This window comes from Paramormyrops kingsleyae, chromosome 16 (assembly GCF_048594095.1).
Source record: "Paramormyrops kingsleyae isolate MSU_618 chromosome 16, PKINGS_0.4, whole genome shotgun sequence".
In the NCBI taxonomy this organism is placed as follows: domain Eukaryota; kingdom Metazoa; phylum Chordata; class Actinopteri; order Osteoglossiformes; family Mormyridae; genus Paramormyrops; species Paramormyrops kingsleyae.
Window position 1 is genome coordinate 9,473,573 of NC_132812.1, and position 25,645 is coordinate 9,499,217.

Here is a 25,645-nt window from a genome sequence, read left to right on the forward strand (position 1 = left end):
GCGCATGTATGACAATAAACGGGAAATTACAGTCTGGGCCAGCAAAGGAGACATCTAAAAAGCATCACTGAGGGAATGATCATTCTCTAACTGCCACTTCTGTATAGCAGCTGTGGTCCAAACAGATTCAGTAGAAGTGAATGCCAGGATAATAGGCAGGGATGGACATAACTGGAACGCAAGTATGCATTCACCTTTAAATACAATACGTGCGACAATCGGTTGTGGTAACAGTGTAAATGGGTACTTATTTTATGTGATATGAAAACAAAATATAATGCATTTTAATCTTTATATGCTAACTCTACTTCATTTGCGGTATACAGGTTAAAATGCAAAGTATTTTCTAGTCATAGCAGCACAAATGCACATAAAAGAAGTACGCATTTGAGTTTTTACAAACAATCGATCATTGCACTTATCGTTTTTAAAGGTGAATGTGTACTTGCATACCAGTTATGTCCATCCCTGATATTAGGGCTATCCACATTAAATGGACAAAAAGTACAGTGTCCAAAGGGTAGGAGCTATACATTTAATATTTCAAGAGTGCTGTATGCAGCTGTATCTAACACCCAATAAAGTACTGGACCTGGTATCAGAGAGATTAAACTCATCAATTACCCTTCAACCTGCGCCATCTGGTGGTTCATATGAAACACAGCAACTCCATAACACATTACACATTAGGGGTGTCTGCCTACTCCCAACTGCTCTGTAGGAACCTGTAAAGCCATTAACCAAAAAAGGCTGGGGGGCTAGAAACATACAAATATACAATGTATGACAGACAGAATTACTTCCAGCCAATACACAGGTGGGATTTCTTGATTCCTCAATGAACTCAGGAGATTCATACAACTCTTCATTTGGCAGGCCAAAATTTCATCAACTTAGAAATGAATACATTTTTGAAATATTACAGCTGTAATCTGGCTGCACAATCAGCCCCCAGCAAGGACATTAAGCAGTGGATGACCTCTTATTCACGTTTATAGTATTCTACTGCCAGTCTGTGCCTATGGATGCCAGGCACTGGAGCCGCTGCCCACTACGCAGCGCAGAGGCTTTCATCCTTATTTTGATGGGACAAATACACCTTTAATTGTTTCAATTAACTCTGGGGAAAAAGAGCCTTCAGCAGAAAGGATCGCGGTTGCCCACATTTCTCTGCAATGCCACTTCTGTCCACTAGATGGCCACCAGAGTGGTGCAGATGACAGGTGCGGCTGGACATCATCTCCATCGTTCCAGCATAGAGCCTGAGCGAGAGCTTGGTGTCCGGAAGGTTTAAAGCCTGCACTTCAGCTTTTTAAAACTGCAATGCGTGCGGAAGCATGCTCGGAATGCTGATGTTTTTCCAGCCAAGTATTTTTAGATCCAGTGAGGAGTCATATTCAAATGGCTAGCAGCTAGACCATATCTAATTCCCAGCTCCCTCTTTCAGCAATTCCACACAGCACGGCACATTCTGCAAACACGGAGCTTTTCAAGCTCTACGGCTCAACAGAAGCGGCAATAACAATGCAGGGGGGGACCCCCCTCAGAGACTAGAAAACAACTTTTAATGGGAATACGGCCCATGTGACATCCACAGGCCATTACAATACCCTCTGGATATTCGCATGTTCAGAGTGTTCGTGCTATTAGACAGACACCTGCAAACATGGCCATTCGTAAGAAAACCTGTTTGGTCCGGCTAGAACCCGTCACTCCCAGGGTAGGCAGAGTGAACAAAGGAGATATAAACTGCCCCTACTGGGAGGCACAACAGCTGTGAGAGACCCTGTGCACAGACCCGCTCTGTCCATCCTCAGATGGACCACATGCAAGCAAACCAGGCCTCTCAATTGATTCCTTTACATTTCTTAACAATAATCACTTGGGCTGGGAAATGACCTACGCTTATTTGGGGCATGAATATTTGGGGAATGCACTATACCCAGTGTGAATCCTCATAAAGGAACCTCATCTATAATAGCCCTGAGCTTTTGCTGCCCCAGCGACGGTTGCCATGAGCCGATAAAGAGGTTCCGTCATTCAGTCTTACCGTGCCACTGTGATGATGTCACCCAGCTTACATCACCATGGCAACAATACCCAGTGAAACTGTACCCTCAGAAAGCCCCCTGAGCCAAGAGATCTCAAAATGACCTCAAAGCAACCAAACAGCGGCCTTCCACAGGCATCTCTGAAGTAGAAGAACAAAGATTTATAAAAGTCCACAAGAGAGGACTGGAGCTTTGTTGGTTAAAGTGGCGGCAATGGGGGCAATTTACTCTGAATATCTACAGTGGAATCCTGCTGGCAACAGAGGACTGCAGTGGGCTGTCACATCCAGCAGGGGGCTGCAAGATCCGGTCTGATCTAACCGCTAGGTGATCGCCTCATCCAGACCAGCTGGCAATTCGGGTAGAGCACATGAACAGTGCCTCCCGAAGGCTTATAGCCATGTAGGCGCACGGCGGTCTCCTTCCCACCATGCCCCTGTTTAACAGCACAGAGAACACATACACAAACATGGGCTAAAATCCACTCTCCCCCCACCCACAAACTGCAGGATGCATGCTAGGCACCCATTTGACTTGGTCGAGGTCACAGGACCTCGAGCCGCCCACGTCCCCCGCCGCACTCGTTTCCCTAATTAGACTGAGGTGCACCGGAGAACCGTTATTCTGGAAATTAGGGCACAGGACGCTTCAGCCTGAAGAACGGTTTTTATTCAGGAAAGGTGTGTACTGTACAATATCTGTGAGTAACAAAGACTGCTGATAAGGGCCCCTGCTGACAAGCCTTCCAAGGGAACTCCATGTTCATCACATGGAGACTCAAACGGTAGCTTGGCTGTAAAGAGACACCTCAGGGTAGAGGAAGTCACCATCACCTTACTGCCTGGTTGGGAGGACACCGTGAAACATACAGAGGTGTGACCATGTGACCAGAACCGCCAATCTGAAGTGGACAAGCTGGGCAGCAAAGAACCTAAATGCGAATGTGCATGCTTAAGTCAACCGGGCTGTGGTTCAGTCATACCAGGAGGTACAGTAGAGCCAGCTTGCGTACAGTGCAGTGCGTGCAGTGCGTGCAGAGCGCCACATGAAGGCAGGAGGAAGGGCTCAGTAAAGCTAAGAGGAATAACAAAAACAATGTGCTCATTTCCACGTCAGCACAAAGGAAAGACACGATGGGCCACAGGAAAGGCTGCAGCTTAGGGTCAGGGCCTGATGGATCAGGAAAAACGGAAGCCAGCCAGATCAAGGCTGAGGGAGCTTGTCCGCCCATACAATACTACCTCACACCCCAATTCACTGAGCACATTAGGATAAACATTCCTTCTATGTTTTTTTTTTTTAACTAGCTATTACAATTTTGCAACGCTTTCTGTTAGGCAGCTATTCTCAGCATGGTAAATACAACTCCTCACTTTTTTAGCTAACAGCTAGCTGACAGCTCACCGATGAAAAGCTACTGGCTGGCTAACAGTTCGCTAACAGCTGGTTAGCGGCTAGCTAGCAGTTGATGACTCAGTAACGGAAACCTAATGGCTACCTAATGATCTGCCAGTGCCCTGGAGCATTCCGTAGGTTATGGGACTACATACGACAGAGAAGGAGCTGCAGCTCTTCCATGATTCAGTAATATAGGCCTTTGATACACATCTTCTGGCAGAATAATCTTTAATCCCCCTGTATTTAAGCCCAGCAGCTGTTGAGTATCCTACTTCCCAGAAGGCCTTATCTGAACTCTAACCTATCAGTATGCTCATGCTAAATACTGATTAAAACACCCCCAAGAAATTAGCCTGAAAACTCTGACCACATGTTTCCCTCGCATCCTGCAGCTGACTCTAGGAAATCATAAGCAGTCAGCTTTTTCAGCATTGGCCTTTCGCGACGGGCTCTGAAAGGAGCAACAGGATCTCTGTTTAAAAATAAAACAGAGATCTCCAGGAACAAAACTATAACTTCCTTTTCTGACAATGCGGTATTTGTCAAGAAAAAGCTAGACACCGACTTTACCTCGGGGCAGAACTCAACAGATAAAAGAATAACAGGGAAATAAAGGCGACAGGCAGCCCCAGGAAGCAGGCTATTCCTCACGTCAACTAGTCATACTGCCTTTGTCATTCAAATGCTAAAAATGAGTGATACTGGATTGGATGAAGAACCACGCATACCATACGTGATTGGTCCATTTGAGCAAGGTTATGGATACAGTGTACTAATGCCCTCAACCTATGGCTCAATGTGGCCAGAAAGGCTAAGATCACCACATTAGCGGGACACAGGCAGAGTCAGCACATGCCAGCTGTCGAATGCAAGCCTGGCCTGAGGGTAAAGGACAGCGTTTTGCTAAACAGAAAAAGAGTAACTCTCCCTTACTGACAATCACACATCGATAAATAGTCATTATAGAAATGGCTCTTTAACGTTACATCTGTCTTGCAGTCCCATTTAAACCAGGCTGCAACCCGCTGCGCTCTGCGATCCCCTGCTGTCCCACTTCCACCGCATAATTTACACCCCTGAGCAGGCGTGTGACAGCATACACACGCTACGCACATAAGCACCGCCCGGCGCACGCTACGCTGTGCGTCACCCACATAATCACTGTGTCGCGGCACAAAACCCAGACAGAGCAGCGATCGTTCAGTGACAATGAGCACTTTGAGCGGAGGACCCAGCACTGGGGATTGGGGACAAGGGGGTCACTGTGACGACTGCCCCCGGCGGCACAAAAGCCTCTTTAGTGTGGCGGCTCCCGGACCTCGGCATCCCAGTTTGTTTTTCCAGGGTAATGAAGAGATACTGTGCTGTACAAACACTCCATTGCCGTTGCTGAGCACATTCAGCAGGACCCGAAATGGCTCGTTGGGCTGGGATAGACACGCAGAACGAGAGCATTTCCAGCAAACTCAGACAGACGCATGTACAGCATCACTTGCCCGTAAATGTTTAACAGACCTGCAGCATAAACACCGAGGCTGGATCGTTGATCCTGGTGGAAACACGTCTGATCCCAGAGTGACTTTAAATATGAACCCCCACCCCCCGCCCACATACACACAGCACCAGTAGACGGTATGGCTGCCTGTCAGTTCATCGAGCAGAGCAGCATTTCAGCACCCCCCCATGCCTCAGATGCCCCCACCCCGGAGAGACCCCCTCCTTTCCCATCAGTTCGCGATTAAAGCGGCACCACTGCCTCACCTCCTCCGGCGACCATGGCGCAGAAGCGTGGTCCTCACGGCAAGAGGAACGGACGAGTGTGGAGCTGCTCCGGCCGTCACCGCACCTCTCCGCAACCGCCTCCCCCACTAAAACTCGTGACAGTGAGTGCCACCTCTTTCAAAATAAGAGCCTTCCTGCGTCCTCTGAGCCCGGCCCCTGTCCAGGAAACAGCTGTGCTCGGAGGTGGCCGCCCCCCACTCCAGAGAGACCAGACCCAGCCAGAAACTGCACAGAAACCAGTTTAATGCCCCCACTAATCTGCAGAATGCAAAGCTAGAGCTGAGGAAAGTGGATCGTCAGTACAGAGAGATGATCAAGCTTCTTAAGACGTTCGGTGCAGCTTTAGATGTGTGAATAGAGACATTCTGCTGTGAGCACACCCTGAGCCTGCAGGCGAGAGTGTGTGTGTGTGTGTGTGTGTGTGAGTCTGTGTCTTTGTGTCTGTGCATTTCTGTTTGTCTGCAGGTTTGTATTTACCACATCGTGGGGACAAAATGCTGTCCCGTTTTAGCTTGTGGGGACATTTTTCAAATTCCTCACAATATAAACCTCAATTAAAAAAAAAAAATTGTTAATGCAATCAAAAAACTATAAAATGCCAAAAGTCTTGTATTTTGTTTGGTTACTTATGGTTAAGGTTAGGGCTGGATAAGGGTTAGGGTTATCATACTTAAGGTTAAGGTTATTTCCTAGAAATTAATAGAGTCCCCACAATGATAGGAATATATGAACTGTGTGTGTGTGTGTGTGTGTGTGTGAGAGAGTGAGAGGCAGACGCGCCAGGTTTCCAGCACGGGTCTCCCCCTGTCCCGCTATCACTGTCCTCAGACGAATCTGCTACTCGGCCCTGACAGATGAGGTCATCATACCTGCAGACATGTGACACACATAAAGCCACACCCACATGCTGCTGTAACTGAACACATGCAGCACATGCAGATTTCACGCTGATCCCACCCGAGTCTCCTATTATTACCATAGTATAAATGTTACCTCGCGATTGTCAAGCGGGCCTCGCCAAACGGACAGATTAGTATCTGCATCCTTCCTGGGTCGGAATCCATCCAGAACATGCCGCTTCCTCTGAAAGTAGAACTACCTCAACCCCCCCCCCCCCCCCCCCCCATGACCTACAATACACTGCGCTGGGCCCCAGCAACATCGAGACCAGGGATGCTTTCAGCTGAGCAAGAACGTGACCTTGTACAGACACCCCCAGGATGGGTACACGGGTCGAGTGAATGAGGTTAACAGAGGCATTCTGTGGAAATGAGGACAACACAACAGACAACTAATATACGTTCGGTTGCAGGAATGACACTCCTGTGTAAGAGATCATACCGTATATGTGGAAAGAATGCAACAGGATCAGTAAATGCTGGGCTGAACGCAACATGATGAAGAGCCAGGGAAACTCCCCCACTTTGCCATGTAACACAACACCCCAACCCTTTAATGTAACATAACACCCTAAGCCTTCGATGTAACACAACACCCTGATCCTTTTGGAGATAATTAAATTCTTCTTCAAATGAAAGAACAAGTACTTAGCAAGCAAGTGAATTTCAGAACTACCTATGCCTATATAGATGCTAATAACAATCATCATCATCATAATCATCATCATCATCATCACCATCATCACCCACGCCCTTGAATGTAAGCCAGCCACTGCAGACGCCTCATCAGTCTTGTCTGAGAGATCCCTGCTCAAAGTAGTCACTCCCCCTTAATCGACCTTGTGGCAGTTCTCTCTCCGGGGGCCACATCTGCACACACGAGGTGGGGGGTCAGAGGCACCCCTGGCCCTAGGCTGCCCACTTCCTGTGTGGAATGGGTCCCAAACCGGCCCTCATCCGCCCACTATCCCCTTCCCTCATCATGCAAAAGAAGAGTTCTTTGGAAATGAACCGGTAAGGCGTTGTGTTAATGCTCCCCCCTCTGGCAGACAGCCAGACCTGCACTCATAAACAAGCACAAACAGCTCTGGCTTTGCCAGAAAGCCCCCTGCTTCTCACAACACCTGATGTCCTGAATGGGCCGCAGGCATTATGGTTCATGCCAGATTGATCTTTTTATCCTGCTCCCTTTATTCCCAGAGACATGAGCCACGATGGCGGATTCCCTCCAAGCTTCCAGCCTACCCAAAGTCACTCACGTGCACACATCGGACGAGACAGTCCCAGACGCGCATGTCGAGTAACTCACCTGAGGCAGATGACAGGATCATGTTCCCAGATCTTTGGACTTCATCAAATTTACTGAAGATTACATTCAACCTAGAGAGACAAATCAAGCAGGTCAGAGCCAAGGCAGGCGACAGGACTGCCCCACTCACAGCCAGAGGTGGAAATTTCAGGTCCAGAGAGTACAAATCCAGACTAAGATTTTGTTTCAACCAACCAGTTGAGTATCCTGTGACTATGACTCTTTATACTCAACTGATTGGTTGAAACAAAATCTTGGTGTGGATTTGTACTCTCTGGACCTGAAATCTCCACCTCTGCTTACAGCACAGAGAAACTGTGTCCACCTGCACTGCCATAAACCTTTACAATAATGCCTTTTACTAATAAGAATTTGCATTAATACTTTATTGCTGGATTATCAAACTGCTATTAGAGTCTTTACTACTACATCTCCACTAGAGCATTTTAGTATTTGCTTCGAATAAATAAAAAGTAAACTTGACAGTAAGAAGCAACAAAGTCTTTGATGCACAATTCACAGCTGCAGCGTGTCTCCATGGATCAGGCTTTGCATGAAGGTTACAAAAGTTGACATAAAACTGACAGCGTGCGCTACAGTAAAATTTTATCGTTCTCGGGTGACAGGACGGTTACAGTTGGTGCATTATAATACTGTCCCACCAAGCAGCCCTTAAGTGCCACTTACAGCTCTAGAAACTAAACTCACGCAAGTAAAGAGATCACTTCTCGTAACGTTCTGTTAACCTGCAGCCTGACTGCTCTAGAGCACAATAACATAATCCATTATAATGGGACTCCTATGACATTAAATTGCTATATAACGTCACCATATGAATAAGGCGGATTACGGGTGTGAGGCAGATTAATCACATACTCAGGCCTCCTAGACATTTTCATAACATAACTTTAAAAACAAGACCTGAAAAGCACCAATGATATGTTACTGAAGTCCAGTGAATGAAGGCTATTTAAAAAGTCAGCTTTTATCCTTGAGAACATTTCAACCATTAAGGCATCAGCTACACCTTCAGAAGAAAAGTTAACGGCTGTCTTTGCTACACTGGAAAGTGGCAGCTTTCGTGAGGTTCCGTCATAGCGTAGGGGGCGGGGTTATGCATACCGTGACTGGGGCAGGCCCTTTTTACTGAGGTCTATCCGTACTCTCTCACCGACGTGCCTGTAGATCTCCACAAGACAGTTCATGGCCCCGTCTCGGACCTGCAAAGGAAAAGTCAGCTCTGAGATGGGATCGAACTGACTGGCACCATAGAAATGCACTGTGAGAGTCTCATCTGTGAGGGTCATGTGAGATTCTACAGCTGTGAGCTGATGGGGGGGGGGGCTTCCTATCATGGACAGGAAGTTCTGTTCCTGTGATGACAGAGGCCTGGAAACAGCAGGAAAGCTCTCTGTGGGTGTGTCTATGAGGAGAATGTGCCTAAAAACAAGCAGCGCTCCAAGTCCTGTGACTTGGGGGGTGGGGTATGTGACGGATCTGCCCAATCACAGGACAGGACAGGCTAAAAGACACTGTGACCAGCAGGGTGCCTTAAGCGCATGTCAGGAAGAGACAGTACAGCAGCATGAATGAATGAAGGACAGGAGGACATTTACTGCAGTTTAAAGTTGCATGCCAGTGAGTGTCATGCAGAGCCTTACATACATACTGCCCCCTAATCTTCATTCAGTTTCCAACAGCATAAACAAAATATTTAGAAGCAGTCCTATTATAATGAATATATTATTCTGGATAAATAAAATATAAATATATTAAATTACTTAATCAAATTATTCAGTCAAACAAAAATAAATGTTGTAAATAAACATAAATTGTCTTTGCCCACCCAAATACACAATTTGTGTTTTGATGAACAAACTGCTAGAAAATGATTCAGTCCCACGATCTCAGCATGGACATGGTGTACCATTACTAGCCACTAGGGGGCTCAAGAAACTCGTGTAAGATAACTCCTGTAAGGCTTCAACGCCTTTTATATGGGTCACAGATGAGTCACACTGATGAATATGCGTGGGCAGCAGAGAGTACCTGGCTTGTGGGATCTCCTAACAGGTTACATATATGTGGTACAATCTTGCTGAGGGTTAAACCTTGAGCTCCATATCTGAAAGTCAAAAGACGAAATTAGTGCACTGGGTCTCCATTTATTCAACAGAAAGAGAGCAGGTGGTGCAGATCAGAGACAGCCTCCTTCAGAGGGGGCGGCCACTGCAGCACTGTGTGACCTCGCGACGACGGCACTCACACACTGAGGGTGGCGACCAGACAGAGGCAGACCCCCTCCCTGCTCCGGTTGTTCTTGTGCTTGAAACCACCCAGCATCCTGTCCCACACGTACTGCAGGGAAACCCAACAGGCAGAGCTGCTCACGGGCTTACACACACTCTGCTGTTACACACACTCTGCTGTTACACACACCGAATCCCTTAAAGAAGGCAAACGCACTCGGCCATTCTGCCATGACAGACACTACATGATTACTTTAATGCACTGTGGTTAGGCTACGGCCATGGAGACTGAGGGTGAGTGTGTGTGTGTGTGTGGGTTTACACAGATCAGATCTGGGGGCCAAAATGTCCCCAAAGTGTGGTAAAATCTGAAACTGCCTTACTTTCGCTGACAATTTTCAAGGTACCATTTGGATAACCTCAATTTTATAAAAATCTATGTAATCAAAAAAGTAAAAATGCCGTATTTTAGTCTTGTATTTTGTTTAGTTACTTATGGCTAAGGTTAGGGATGAGTAGGGGTTAAGGGTGTTGTGATTAGGATTAGGGTTTTTCTCATAAAAATGAATGGAAGGTCCCCATTTAGATAGCTACGTGTGTGCGTGTGTGTACATATGTGGTGTGTGTGCGTGCGTATATATCATGTGTGCACGTATATGTGTGTATATGAGTGTGTGAATGCATGGTGAGTGTGTGTGTGTTTATATGAGTAAATATGTGTGTGTATAGTATGTGAGAGTGTGTGTATGTCTGGGTGTGTGTGTGTGTGTATGTATGTGGTGTGTATGTATGGCATGTGAGTGTGCATGTATCTGGCATGTGTGTGTTTGGTGTATATGTGGTATATGCGGGCGTGTGTGTGTAAATGGCATGTGAGGGTACGTGTGTGTGACATGTGTGTGTGTGTGTATGCATGTGAGTGTGCGTGTATTTGCCATGTGTGTGTTTGGTTATATGTGGTATATGCGTGTGTTTGTGTGCGTGTCTAAGTGTGTGTGCGTCTGTGTGTGATGGTACCTGAGGGTTGGCAGCCTGTTCCATAATCTTCAGCAGAAGAGCCTGATCCTGGTCTCTCACCTGGTCTTTTGCATCTCCCAATCGGTCTATCAAACTCGGCAGTACTGGGAGAACAAAGAGATGTGGGGGGAGAATAGTCCACAAGCTTATCCTTAAAGAGGTGTCACAGATTAAACCATGCCATGAAGCTAGGACAGAGACCATTTACCTGTGCCGATCTGGGCTCTGAAGCGGTCTTGTAACCGGGTCACTAAAGCAGACAGAATGTCCATTCCTAGCAAAGCCACCTTAACAAACAAAAAAACAAAGAAAAATGTCAAAATGTGACCATAATCATTGTATTTCAATATTTTATTTAAAAGATTTTTTTTTAAAATCATTCCAGTTATATCAATCCAACATCACATAAAGATGTTGCAAAGGATTATGGGTAATATGGCATCTCACCCTTTTAATCATAATTTACAAGGGCAGCATTAACTTCCAGCAGCTGTTTTTTAAATGAAAATATGATCCCGAGATGAGAAGAAACCGTAAAACAAAACTAACGTCTTTTTTGGGCACCAACCCTGAAGCGGATGTGAAGTGCTTTTTATGCATAGCTCTTCTGCCCAGACCCGGATAACTTTCCTTGTCTTGGGGTGATACGGGCTGTCCAATGAGCGTTTAGCGAGGGCATCCCTGCTAACACCACAGCAACACATACCGCACCACCTGAGCGTCTTGCTCAGGCATGGGTGCAATTTTTGGAACCCTTCAGCGTGGGTTATTAAACAAAAAAAAAGAGAATACAGAAAAATTTAAGGAACTAGGCAACACTGCCATCTATAGGCAGAAAAAAGAACTGATAATCTCACAAAAACAAGGGTTTAGTGTATTACTCTATGAACATTTCTTTGCAAATACAGTGTGTTAGCTACATTAAAAATGCTCCTGTACATTAATTATGCTGTTTGACCATAAGACTCCATGAACAAACTCTGATTTGATGGGCAGTATTTGGAAATCTGCATTTCGAGGATGTTTTTGTTACCTTACATAGCCATACACAGAGATCTCACCATAAGGATCACTGAAGTCCTTCACTGTATACATGCATGCCTGCTGTCACATCACAAACACATTTGACTCTGAAAACACACATGCTGGCCAGCCCAGACACAGTCATCCGTTACAAGCGCTTTTTATACCTCTCTCTCACACACACACAATCGTACAAAGAGCCACATATGCAGAGACCTTCCTCACACACACTCGCGGTGGCTGTCAGCTCCACGCCTGCCACCACACCCCCCACAGCTTCTGTCTGGCAGATCGCCGTGCCTGTCTCCTCAGCCATGCGCCATCTTGTCCTCCTCTCCCCACAAGCTTCCCCCTCCTAGCCTGCCCAACAGATGGGCAGCTTGCTGCCCCACCCCCCAGCAAAAAACCTACCCAATAGTTACTATCGAATGCAAAACACACAGACTAGTCATGTGAAGCGGCCACCCTCACAAGGCATCGTTGGCCATATGCCCCCCCTCTCACACCCATCCTGGAGGCTTTATTTAGCTTTTCTTAATCGCATCTTTCCACATCAGCACGGGGACTGAAGCACTGAAAACAGGGGGACAGAGGTGATTGCAAAGAGCAGCTCTTGAAATTCCCAGCCGAGACAGGCAGTGTGAAAACTGAGGCTGAAGGGGATAATCAAGCAGCACAAACAGGACCGCTGCGTTTTAGCCATGAATACAGCGTCAGACACAAAGAGGCTTCAGCATTACAAACCAGCACCAGATGGAAGGTGGCGGCGATAATACCAAAAGATTTGAAATCGAGCACCTTTCCCACCTTCTCCACGTGTGTATATTGGGGAGCTGATCACCAAACGCTGACGCCGAGACGTGACCCAACTGATGTCACTGGTAAAATAACCTTTACCTCAATCCTGGGGTGAGGAAGCCACCCCCCTTCGAGGGCAACATATCTAGGCTGACCCACCGCCTGGCCTTGAGAAACAACCTCATTGGGCCAAGTGAGGTCAGAACGGAGCAGTGACCCGGAAAGCCACTGGGCCCGTTGAGTTAGCTGTAAGACAGTAAGAGTGCACACTGCTGGCATCACAGCGGGCCCCCATCTGCCCCCATCAGGTCACAGCAACAACTGCAGAAGTTCAATCTCACAAAGGATGAATTTGTGAGATTCATGAACCCGGGCCACAGGCCTCACCTCTCTGCTAACAACCGAAAGGTCTTCCCACAATGCATTGCTCTCCATGAATCAGTGAGACTGCTGCAGAGAGTTTGCCGCGAATAAGCCATGGGTCACACTCACCAGGCCCGCTAATTACCCAAGAAGCCCTGCTCCAGCCTGTAAGCTTCCCTCTGTCACTCGGCACCGGCTGGAGATCTTTTCTTCATACTGACCCTGAATGGCAGCAGCAACTCAGAGAGTGAGTGTATCTACAGGGAAGGAGGAGCAGGGGCTGGCAGTGCGGTGACTCAGCAAACACAGAGCAAGCCTGGCCCTGCAACATGCGGCAGGCCTGGGAACACTCAATACAAACAGATTCCCTCTCTGAGCAGCGAAACGAAAGACAGACAAATAATCAAGCGCCCCATCTCTGCTCCACAAGCTTAGAAGGGGCTGTTAGATGGAGCCAAGAGGGAAAACTGCACTCTGCCAGCAGGTGGCGATGTCACTCACAAGCTAAACTGAATATTTACTGAAGTTGGTCACACAGTAGTACAATGGTTAGCACCACTGCCTCCTGGGTTAGCGGTTTGAATCACACGTCTAATGATAAGTGGCTGATGGACGGATGTGAGCAGACCCATATGGCCACTCAGCACCTCACGGCATCAGCTGTCGCGAGTGGGCCGCTCCCAGCCCGCATTCCCACAGCGGGCTGCGGCCCAGAACCAAGGCCACGGGGCACAGCGCTCGTCAACGCACGTCATCTGACTCAGCTTGGCTCCAGCCTCAAGGGCTGCGGTGTGGGCGGGACAGTGAGTGTCATGGGATTATTGTGTCGTCTGACAGTGCATCACGTTGCCCTAGGGTCAGCCTCTGTAGGGGTTCGAGAGACACTCGGACGCATTAGGCACGAAATCACTCATGTTTGCAGGTGCTGCGGACTCTCCCTTTGGGGAAGAGTGTCTGGGACGCACTGATGATAACGTGTCTGTGAGGGGGCAGGGCCACCCACCCATGACCTTCCGGGCACATCCCCAAATCTGTAACCTCCTGGGCTACACAGTGAATCACAGCAGCTGCACAGTGGACCGCGGGTGTGCACTAAGGCCCATCTACCGTGACGCCCACGTCAAATCCTCCAGCCGCCATGAGTTGTGAGCCGCACAGACTGTGTGCTTCCAGCTGGAGGAGGGAGGAGAGGAGCCACTAACCTCCGTCAGAATGTGAATGTCAGGGGAGGGTGAGCATCGTGCAGGGTGCCACTGACAGAGGAGGGGCTAGGCTGTGCCCGCGCCACGCCGGGGGAACATGAACAGGCCGAGGGCTGGCACAGCACGTGGTTCCCCAAGCGTCCGCCACCCGCAGGCTGTCGGGGTAAGGGAGGCCCTCACACCTGTCCATATTCCCTGAAATAGCTCCTCCACCCAAAAATACCACACCTTTTATGAGCATTCCCTGCCTGGCCAGGGTTCCCACTATGCCAGCTGGGGGTGCCATAGTTTCTGCCGGCTTCTGTATTGATGCTTAGCAGTTCAGCTACCGCACCCATCCCAAACCATCCGGGCAGAGCTTAACAAAGCACAACCCCCCCCGCCCACCCCACTCCCCCAGGGCACTCTTCACTTATCAGCTATCACCAGCAGGGGGCCTCAGGAAACACAGCCACCTGGAGCAATCAGCATATCGGCGCCATGTGACACAGCATGGGGGCTAAGGAAATGCTTCAGTGACACACTGAAAGCTCCTATAGCATTTGCAGATTACTTTTTTACTTATTGAAGGGTTAGAAATACAGGTCAGGCGCACCAAGAATATGCAGACAGATCCCTCCCACTTCCCTGCTGATTGGCAGTTTCTGTATGCCCACCCCTGCAGGCCCCACACACACAGATCCCTCCCACTTCCCTGCTGATTGGCAGTTTCTGTATGCCCACCCCTGCAGGCCCCACACACACAGATCCCTCCCACTTCCCTGCTGATTGGCAGTTTCTGTATGCCTACCCCTGCAGGTTACACCCACAAACACACAGATCCTTCCCACTTCCCTGCTGATTGGCAGTTTATGTATGCCCACCCCTGCAGGCCCCACACACACAGATCCCTCCCACTTCCCTGCTGATTGGCAGTTTTTGTATGCCCACCCCTGCAGGCCCCACACACACAGATCCCTCCCACTTCCCTACTGATTGGCAGTATCTGTATGCCCACCCCTGCAGGCCCCACACACACAGATCCCTCCCACTTCCCTGCTGATTGGCAGATCTCTGTATGCCCACCCCTGCAGGCCCCACACACACAGATCCCTCCCACTTCCCTGCTGATTGGCAGTTTCTATATGCCTACCCCTGCAGCCCCCACACACACAGATCCCTCCCACTTCCCTGCTGATTGGCAGTTTCTGTATGCCCACCCCTGCAGGCCCCACACACACAGATCCCTCCCACTTCCCTGCTGATTGGCAGTTTCTGTATGCCTACCCCTGCAGGTTACACCCACAAACACACAGATCCTTCCCACTTCCCTGCTGATTGGCAGTTTATGTATGCCCACCCCTGCAGGCCCCACACACACAGATCCCTCCCACTTCCCTGCTGATTGGCAGTTTCTGTATGCCCACCCCTGCAGGCCCCACACACACAGATCCCTCCCACTTCCCTGCTGATTGGCAGATCTCTGTATGCCCACCCCTGCAGGCCCCACACACACAGATCCCTCCCACTTCCCTGCTGATTGGCAGTTTCTATATGCCTACCCCTGCAGCCCCTACACACACAGATCCCTCCCACTTCCCTGCTGATTGGCAGTTTCTGTATGCCCACCCCTGCAGGTTACACCCACAAACACACAGATTCTTCCCACTAGCCTGTCGACTGGTAGTTCCTGCTATGCCCTCCCCTAAATGCCCTACATATAGACAAAGCCCCCCCCCCCCACCTGCCTACTGATTGACAGCTGCTCTCCTTTCATTATTCACACAGGCCACTACCCTTTTCCTGTTCTTCACTAACCAGTAACCTAATTCCAAGACAGAACCAATATGAGCCTCACAGCCATTCACCCCACTTGCTAATCTGGGGCTCGAGGCAGAGCAGCACACGTGCATAACACACCACCTTTGTTGAATAGCACACGCTGGTTTGCAGAGACGTGTCGGGGCCTGGCACAGCAAGGCCCTTCACCAGACATGGCAAACGTGTACCGACAGACGGTCTAGGACAACCAACAGGATGTTGGGATACTACACACTGGGCAACAGGGCTTCTGATTGGCTGAGCAGGGTGATTAATCATCATGTCAGTGTTTATCTTACTAAAATGACGACTGAAATAAATCACTTTAATACAAACCTAGATATATTCCTATTTATCAGGCAGCTAACAAATTTATTATTACTATTTATCAGCTTTATTAAGTGAAAGTACGTTTTCTAAAGAGAAATTTGAAAAGTTTACCATCTCGTGACAGCATCCTAAAATCTGACTTTGTACCCCCATCTGATATTACTGCTGCACAAAGAAAGGTTTCAAAGCCTTTTTTGGATGGGATGTGAAAGTTTGTTGAAGATGCACTGATCTGGCCCTGAGCAGTGACAGTGAAAAGGCTCACTGTGCCCGTCGCATGGGAATTACAGCACATCTTGCAGCCTCACCGCACCTTGCCTAAAGACCCCAAGGGAAAAAAGCTGCCAAGCCGTAAACACAAGACAGGGACAGTGTTTAAAGCTTTATTTTTATCATATACAGAGCACAGGGAAAAGCAGAGCGGCTTGGGGGTAAAGGCGAGAGCTCAAAGGGCGCACTTCCAGAAGGATCCTCACCTTGGCGTACGAGCCATCGAGCTCCCTGCTCGGCAGATTAAAGAGAATGCTTACATCCATAAACGGAGCAAGTTCAGGCCTGTGTGCTGAAAGATATCAAAATAATGCTGATAACGTGTGGAGCAGGGAGCTGCACACTGCTTTGTTGGCTGAATGACTTTACCAGCACAATACAGAACACCTCCCAGAGAGAGAGGAGAGAGAATTCGGGACAGAATGGGCTTAGCAGCCGTGCATCACAGTGAAGTGGAGGAGAGGGATCGTGTCTGCCAGCAGTCCCCACAAATCACCTGATGCAGGCGGACAGGCGAGAGGGCTGCCACTATCACACCCAAACAAGAAAAATGTCAGTTTATAATTAGTGAGCGAGAGGCAACACTGTTGGCACGGGAAGCCAAAGACACAGCAGCACTTCCAAAGCATTGCTTCAGTGCAGCGTGCTGTAGTATCCTCGGCTGGGGCGGCGGGTGACAAAAGCCTCCTTATAAGGAGACAGGATTACAGCCAGCGGTGGCCAGGCGCCTGGCAGCTGTCTGAAGACCTGCCTCCCCCATCGGCGTGGCGACAACGGCAGGCGGCTGCCGCGCGACAGAAAATGTACAACTTATGGGCATTTTCACCATCACAACAGGATGACCAGGGGCAGCCATTTTAAAACAGACAGCAGGTTCCTCTTCAGAAAGCAAGCCTACAGAAGGTATGAAGGAAAGGTGAGTGACATCCGCTTAGCTAGACAAGAAGAATGACTCCTAATCCCCAAAAAGGTGAGCCCGTCCACCAGGGTTGGGGCCATTCCGGAATGCATTGATCAATTCCAGTCCAAATCAGGAAATGGAACTGGAGCTGGGATTGGGAAAAAAGCTATGGGGAACAGAATTGGAGTTGACATTGAATTTCAGGGAGATTTAAGTTCCAACTCCAGTTCCATTTCCTGATTTGGACTGGAATTGATCAATGCATTCCGGAATGGCCCCAACCCTGCCGTCCACTGAACAAGGAGGACTGCGTCCGAAGACAATGAACTAGAACCCCAAACTCACACTCATCAGCAATGTTCCTAGGGGCAAGGAAGCCCTTTGAGAAACTGCTGAAGATGACAGGAATTAAAGATCTCCAGATCAGATGGCTCATCAACGGTCGCATCACCCAGATGAAAGCCCTCCTCTCATAAAGGAGTGCATACAGCTACCATGGTATTACAACTCATAGGGGGCGCCATCTCATCCACGTCAGACCGAAAGATGAGGATCTCCTGTTGGCCAACATGCCAGGGCAAGCGCCCACTGATACAGGGCCAGACCCACAATGCAACACTCCACTCCACTCCCATCCCACCCACCGCCGCAGCAGCCTCACAGCCGGCTACCCAGCCTCATCGATCAGTCGTGTGACACGGCTGCCCCAGATCCGCCGCCACTGTCACAGAGGGTTTCCATTTTGGGGAGGGGGGGGGGGGGGTAGAGCACAATGCCGTTGATATACCAGACAGAATAAAACCTGACAGATACAATGCAAATAGCTGGATTGAAAATGTAACTGATGCAGGCCTTAAATCTGCACTATTTGCACAATAAATCACGACATTTTGGAGAAAGTAATTTTTAAACAGCACATACTATATGGAAGGCAGACAAAGGTATTTAAATTTGTGGCAGTAAATTCCACACATCCACCTTCCATATTGCTTATCCAGTGCATGATCACGCCAGAGCTGGAAACACTGGGTATCATACAGGCTGCCCATCAGAGAGCATGCACATACACAGGACAGGCAGAGAGATATAGAGAGAGACACACACACACAGTCTGACCACCACTCCTGAAAATGGAGTATTCAATTTTTACAAGATGAAAATGCAATTGAAACTTCTGAATTTAGTGAGATTTTTTTTTAGTTTTGGAACACACACAGACACACACACACAGACACACACACGGGCTCCACAGTGGATAATACTAAATACTCATTGTATGGCATCTGTGTTCAGTGTCGTTCATCTGTACACCTGCTTATACTAATCATGTTCAGGCTCATGCTCCCGGGACTCGTTCCAAACACTTCAGTCCATCCATCAGAACCTCAGGAGAACCCGAGCTTTGGTACTGAGAGCCATAACCTTCACTATTCCGCCACAGCCATGCTCCTGCTAAAGCCCGTCAGCTCGCATGCAGGCCTCTTGACCACCACTCCACATGTATGGCTTCCTGACGGTTTATCTCCAGTGTCCACAGGAGCTCTGTGGCATCCGAGCGGGAGCAGGCATGACGAGCCCAGCTGCAAAAGCAGGGGAAAGGCAGGACAGGGGCAGAACGGCACACAGGGCCCGCACAGGGCTCAGCCCGATAACGTGGATCACAAGGCGTCGGCATGCAATCGCTGCAGGAAAACACCACCACAGTGACATTTCATTAGGCCACAAGTAATGTGGTTAGTCAAGCTAAAAAAAAATTTTTTTTAAAAAGTAGCTGCGCACTTAATGTTTACCATTAAACACCATAGTGTCCACATACATCTGCTTTTATCACCCTGGAAGTGATGTGGGGTTAAAGGACAGTCAGAGAGGGGGGCGCCCGCGAGTCAAAGAGAGGGATGCAGAAGGAGACTGGTCACCCCTACGAGCCAATGAGAGCAGAGAAATGCAGAGAGAGGAGTCAGACCCATAAGCCAGTGAGAGCAGAGGGATGCAGAGAGGCAGGTCAGGCCCGTGAGCCAAGGAGAGGATGCAGGAAGAGGTCAGGCCCTCTGTCCTCCTTGAAAGGTCAGGGTTTCCTGAATCTCAGGCTCATTTCTGATGACAGCATTCCCTACCACAGGCATGCAGACTTTCATTATATTTTGAGGTCACCTCCACATCATCTCCATTCACATTCATCATCACTTCTTCTACACCTCAAACAAGAAACCAGGTCAAAAGGTCCATGACGAGCAACGTCTCAAAATTCTGGGGTACAGCCACAAGTTATGTACACCAAGCGCTGGGTTGGGAGTTTCAGATTTAAAAAATAAATAAATTAATTAAACATTGCTTTAACTTTATGGCATTTGCCAATAATAAAATGGGCAGTTTGGGAAATGCTCCGGTCCTGCATCACCTGGCAAGCAGTATGGAACAACAGATGCCCATTCCACACTTTGCAGGACAACTGAGTAGACGCCAGACTGCATTTTTCTTTCAACACTCTCCTGTGAAATAAAATGTTGAAGCTGTTAATATGCAGTCCAGATATACATCTTTTGTACCTGGGAGATGTTCAATTAAGCCATAATTGGTGCTCTCTTCATGGGCAGCTTCACTGAAACAAACAGTGAGATTCAGCCAAGGCCACCAAAGCAGGCCCCACCCTGAAAAGGTCTTAACCAATAACACCTGAGCATCCTTCTCCAATACGAAGGGACCTGACACCACAGACCCTAACCCCAGAGCAAGAATCATGCCAGGGTCACACTTTACTTAGGAACAACCTGTCAGGAAGGATCAGCTGCTATGCAGTCTCCCAGACTAAACATTAGCATTTGCCATGGCGCCCCCTCTCCATCCAGCTCCTCTCCAGGTTTTCTATCAGGATGATCTAGAGGAGCCAGGTCCAGAACAGGACAAGCTGCCAAAACCAGTCAGCTTGGGCTCCACCTGTCGGGGCACGCATGTCTGCCCTGGCTCATGGCTGCGTTTGCTTGCTGCTCTGCAGCTCGCCCTGCTTTTGGTGCAGACACACCCCAAATTTTAATTAAATCTGCCAAACAAGACGTCAGATAAGAGGGACTTTCCAGTAATGCCATTTAAAGTCATCCAGCTCTACCTCTCCAGCAGGTGGAGAGTGAGACAGCCCCGCATTACCCCACTAGGGGCCTGATGGGAACCTGAGACCTCTACATGCAAGTCAGCACAGCCTGAATGAAGAGCCTGGCACAGGATGGCAGGGGGCTGCCTCCCACGCCACGCCGACGATGACGGCCAGACCCTGCCAGTCTACTGGGTTCGGCCCCGTCATACAGTTGCATCCCATAAATGCACAAACCTAATGAGCCTCTAAGCTGCTTGCTGCAAAGATGGCTGCATTGTTAATTAAGCCTTCCCAAATCAATAGCAGAGGTTTCACTGCGCTGCAATAAAAACGAAAATGAACAGCCAATTAGAATCGGAAAACAGTCTAAACTCAAATTACCGAGTGACTGTGGCCTTGTTTGCATATAGACCCTGGCAGAGAGATCAAACCCTTCAAATGAGGACAGGAATCTAAGAAATTCAGGGGGTAAATCTCTCAGCGATCGCTCTCTCTCACCCTCACACACACACATATATATATGGACAGTGTCCATGAGGTGCTCCGAAAACCTTCTGCTGTCACAGTCCAGATACACCAACAAAGCTTTCTGGGGCAGCCCATGCCATCTAACTCACTCCCTCGAAGACCACCAACACCCCCCTTGCTCCACAAATACTACCTCAGAAATTTGAAGTGCCAACGACCATTAATGCCGATCAGTCCATTTTCTACACGTTTTCTTAAATGCATAAATACATACATCGCAGACAGGCGCATTTAAAACATCTGTATTCCCTTTTCTAATATACAACTTCAATCTCAGAACAAAAAGAACAAAAAAAAAAAAAAAAAAACAGCTCATTGTAGGTATGGGGCCCAGATACATTAAACAAACACAAAGACTGAGAAATCTGTTCTCAGCCTTATATCCAGGTCAAATCAAAACAGACCTGTTTAAAATCCTATTCAGCTCTCTCTGACATTCAGAAGAAATCCCAAGCCTTGGCTCCATTCCAGGATGACCAAAACTTTCCCTGAATACCTGATATGTTCCTGTTTTTTAGAATCAGACTGAGTGTCATAGAGGTTCTAAAGATTATACTGGTTCCTTCCCTGCAGTTTGTGTGTGTTCACAACACTTTTTTGCAAGGATTGGTACCAATGCACCTCAGAATGGGTGAATGGGCCAATAGGAAACAGCCCCCACGGGCAGCACACCAATCAGCTTTGACTGATAGGGTCAGATAGTGCCGGTATTCTGATAAAGGTTTTTAATAATCATTTGGACAAATTGCCTCTTGGGACAGCTAATGCATGAGCCTAAATATGTTCTTCCGGGGTGCCCCCCTACCTTGAAGTTGCTGGAGTTAACCCAGGAGCTGGCGATGCCATCCACCATCCTGTCCAGCACAGCCTGGTCCTGCTCCAGATCATGGGACTTCTCCTTGTCGGCGATAAAGTCTATGATCTCCTGGCCTACCTGCAGGCGTCGGCCCACGTCCTTCTGCATCACCTGGGCCACGCAGTACTCCATGCCGGCCTCCATGACCGGGGGCGCTCACAAGCAGACCACAGTTCCCCACAGCAGAGAAGGAAAAGGAAAAATCCAATGTATGTTTATGTGGTGGCAAACGGCGATGAGCCCTAGGTTTGCTGGGGCGTCAGCGGCAGGGCAGCGCTGTGGAGACGCAGGCCTGGGTATGGCAGCTATGTACCATGTGTGTCCAAGCAGCAGCTGCTGGGTCAGTGTCGCCCCCTCCTTCCTTCTCTCTCTCTCTCTCTTTTTAAAAAGAGTGTCACTGAGGCTAACAGCTAGTAGCAGTGGTAACCGGAGACAAGAGCCAGATGAGAGCTGTGCTTCATAATTCAGGAGTCCATAGTGGCCAGGCAGTCCTGTGGTCAGGGCAGAAAGGTAGCTTATCAAAAGGGGAACTTTCACTCTTCAGCAGAGCAAAAACAAACAAACACGCTGAATTAACAAGCACTGCGTGTACATGCCAGCCAGCACACAGCACGAGTAAGAAACCATAACCTGTGTACCCTCAAAGGGTGATGTCCCAGAAATGCACATCAATAATGTCACTGAATATTCCTGAGAGAAAAACTGCCCCCTCCCAGATCAACAGCGACAGGGGGGCCGCACACTGTGACCGGAAAGCCCCGGTTTGCTCTCCAAACCCCCGCCCCCGCCGAATGCTGGGTTCTTACAGAACCGACGGCAGACACGAGGTTCCCAGTAATGAAGGATGAGATGCTGGAACCGCTTGCAGGGTGAACATCCTAACGGGACCGGAGCTGTTTACGGGAGAACATCCTGATGTGTCCGGGGTTTTTTACGTGTACGGGAGGGGAGCATCGTTCGCCTCAAAACCCCCCCGACAGACGCTTGCGGCCCCGGTAAATGGGCCCAGCGCCGGGCACTGCCACACCTGCGTCCCGGGTAAATCTTGAGAATTGAAAGCACGGCTAATGTCGGGAGGCTTCGGCCTCAGAGTACATGGAGAAAGAGCGTTTATACCCTGTGAAAGCGACCGGCCCCGGCCCAGCCGGACAGGGTCCCCCGGCCTGGGGAGAAACACGGCGCCGCCGTATCTTTACAGACTGACATTTGGGCGTTGGAACCGGCGATAATTACCGGGGAGGCGGTGGCCTGAAGCACCGCGCCCGGCTCGTTGCGGGTAATTCGTGGGACTGATGACGGCTCGCTCCGCGGGCGGTTACTGGTCCGTCATAAGCCACCCGGACCTCCGTTTACACGGATGCGGCCACCGACCGTCAAGGATCCGCCATACGGAGACAGAAAGGCGCTGCAAAGCCCCGTCACATTTTACAGGCAGGAGCCGAAGGGCGAAATGTGTCCGGTGACCCCGTTGGGGCGAGGCAGTGGGCCGGCGGCGGGTTAACGGACCGGAGCCTCGGAATAACGCGTCAGGGGTCGGCGCTACGTATCCACAATGAACCGCGGCATTAATCCGGGAACGGCCACACCTTCACTTACCGTGCTCAGGCCTTTGCCACCAAAATAGTGAAAGAAATAGTAACTGATAGGCGAGCGCCCGCTGGGTCGTGCCCTCGGCTGTACGACGGCGGCGGCGGTACCGCGGCGTCGCTTCACCCGGACCGCTGCGGCTGGACAATAATGGGGCGGCGGTGCGCATGCGCAGAGCGAGCGCGCCGACGGCGAGCATGGCTCCGCTTTCTGCGCGGCGCCGACGCGCGTGCACGGTGATTAATACATAAAAAAAACCATTCACGTAGCATATTTTATCAATGCCTGAAAACGAGCTTTATTTTTTTTTAAATATACCAAAAATACTAGTATGATTTTAATTTATTGCCGAATAAGTCTGATAATAATATCAATCCGGGTCCCTAAAATGTAATGCTTTCGGTTTAAGATGTAATCTCCAACGATATTAACTTCTATCTTTATTACGCAAATTTTAACTGCACTTCAGACAATATAATTCCGTCAACATTTACCCTGCCTTGAGACTGAATTTCAGGATTACAAAAAGAAAACGATTACAGCACGAGAAAACATCTTAAAGCGACGTGCTTATATGATGATTCGAAATGGCTAATGGGACGTGTCCTTATTACAAACGACTGAGGTCTTTTCAGGCAGTTATATTTAATTATTCTATACTGAACGGCTGGTGTTTCTGGAAACGAAAAAGTTTGCGCTCCTCACTTTACCCGTAAGCTGATATAGCCTCCAGAGAAATTCCAATATTGTGATGATCATTTGATCTTTGTTATTGCAGAGGAACGGGTAATTAAATCATTTGCTGCATTTTAGCACAGATGGGCCAAGACGTTGACAAACCCTTGAGCAGTATCGGTGCGTTTTGGTTCAAGTTACAGCCCATCGTGTTCACGTTCTAATAGCGCCACCAAGCGGCTACGCACGTAGATACACCCGTGTTAACATAGCCACGAAATAAGAGCGTTTAAGGTCGGGCGGTAGGCAGAATCCCAGGCAGGGGTCGGCAAACTTTTTAAAGCAAAGAGCCATTTTTTCCTAAATATCAGAACCAAGATTTACAATGAGCTGCAATGGGTAGATAAAGGGGTTTGAGATACAATTTTTAAATGTGATATAAGCATAGGCCTATATGTATTTAACGCAAAAACAAAAATTCAAGCACTTATAAAAAATGAAGAAAACCAATTTCGGGGGGCATCTCAGTTTTAAATCACTCAGACGCGTAACAGCGCAAAGGTGACTAATAATACAATACAATTCAGTTCTGTAGCGATAGTCGTCAACCTCATCCCTCCTTTCGTTCGGCTCTGCAGTCGCCAGCCCTTCACTCTCCACTTCACTACTGCTGTGCTAACGAGCAGTGCAAATGTAGTCACAACTCAGCTGGCTATAATATGTAAACCGGAGGAAATATATGAAGACCTGGGAAGGCGTGGTGACGATTTACTACAAAAAGTATATAAAAGAATTAGGAATCCCAATAAATGTTGAAGCGTACATGGAATCAGATTTGTGCCAATATTATCAAGCAAAACTTTTTTGACATCAAGCAAAAACAAGGCTTCGAGAAGAAAAACAATCTCAGGTACTTAAGAAAACTCCGGAAAGCATATATACCATTTAAACGAAGACGTAATCTCGTCGTAGAGAATGACTTTAAGGAAGATGTAAATGATGCCGTTAAAACATCACAGAAGCGCGCGATGGACCGCCTCTTTCACATATAGCTAAAGAAATATCTAAATGAAAAATAATATTAACCCATAAATAAATAATTAATATTTACGAAAGTATTATCATAATTATGTTAAGACATGAAAATGTGAATGCGGCTATCGTTCTGAGAAGAGCCGCAGGCACGTGGTCAAAGAGCCGCATGTGGCTCGCGAGCCGCAGGTTGCCGACTCCTGCCCTAAAGCATAAACCCTGAATTCTCATAGACTTTGACGTCAAATGGCAAGTTATTGAGTGCGAGAGGCTGCAGGGGCACGATATGGTATAAATAAGAACGGGACAAACGTTGCAACAAGTCCTGTCACCTTGAAAATGCCAAAACATATTCCATAGTATTGTGGGTTTGGGACTTTTTTTTTAAGATCTGCACTTTCTTCATGGCCAGGGCACTTAAGGGACAGAATGGCTCATTTGAACATATTTCAGCATCATTAAGCAATAACTAAAAGAAAGTTTGTTA

General features: G+C 48.4%; 1 protein-coding gene and 1 non-coding gene across 4 annotated transcripts in view; one reads left to right on the top strand and one right to left on the bottom strand.

Moving 5' to 3' along the window:
- Positions 1 to 23,623, bottom strand: part of clasp1a (cytoplasmic linker associated protein 1a) — a 58,953-nt gene extending 35,330 nt beyond the window's left edge. For all 3 annotated transcript variants that reach the window (XM_072700265.1, XM_072700264.1, XM_072700263.1), the window contains exons 1-8: positions 23,461 to 23,623; positions 21,814 to 22,355; positions 10,914 to 10,992; positions 10,706 to 10,809; positions 9,706 to 9,797; positions 9,489 to 9,564; positions 8,562 to 8,659; positions 7,440 to 7,510 (exon numbers count right to left, since the gene is read on the bottom strand). In XM_072700265.1, coding sequence (XP_072556366.1) covers positions 7,440 to 7,510; positions 8,562 to 8,659; positions 9,489 to 9,564; positions 9,706 to 9,797; positions 10,706 to 10,809; positions 10,914 to 10,992; positions 21,814 to 22,008 — 715 coding nt within the window. In that variant the 5' untranslated portion in view covers positions 22,009 to 22,355; positions 23,461 to 23,623. The remainder of the gene's footprint in view (positions 1 to 7,439; positions 7,511 to 8,561; positions 8,660 to 9,488; positions 9,565 to 9,705; positions 9,798 to 10,705; positions 10,810 to 10,913; positions 10,993 to 21,813; positions 22,356 to 23,460) is intronic.
- LOC111851763 (U4atac minor spliceosomal RNA) lies at positions 11,330 to 11,459 on the top strand. The gene has a single exon (XR_002840096.1). It is a non-coding gene; the product is annotated as a U4atac minor spliceosomal RNA (small nuclear RNA).
- Positions 23,624 to 25,645: the final 2,022 nt, after the last annotated feature.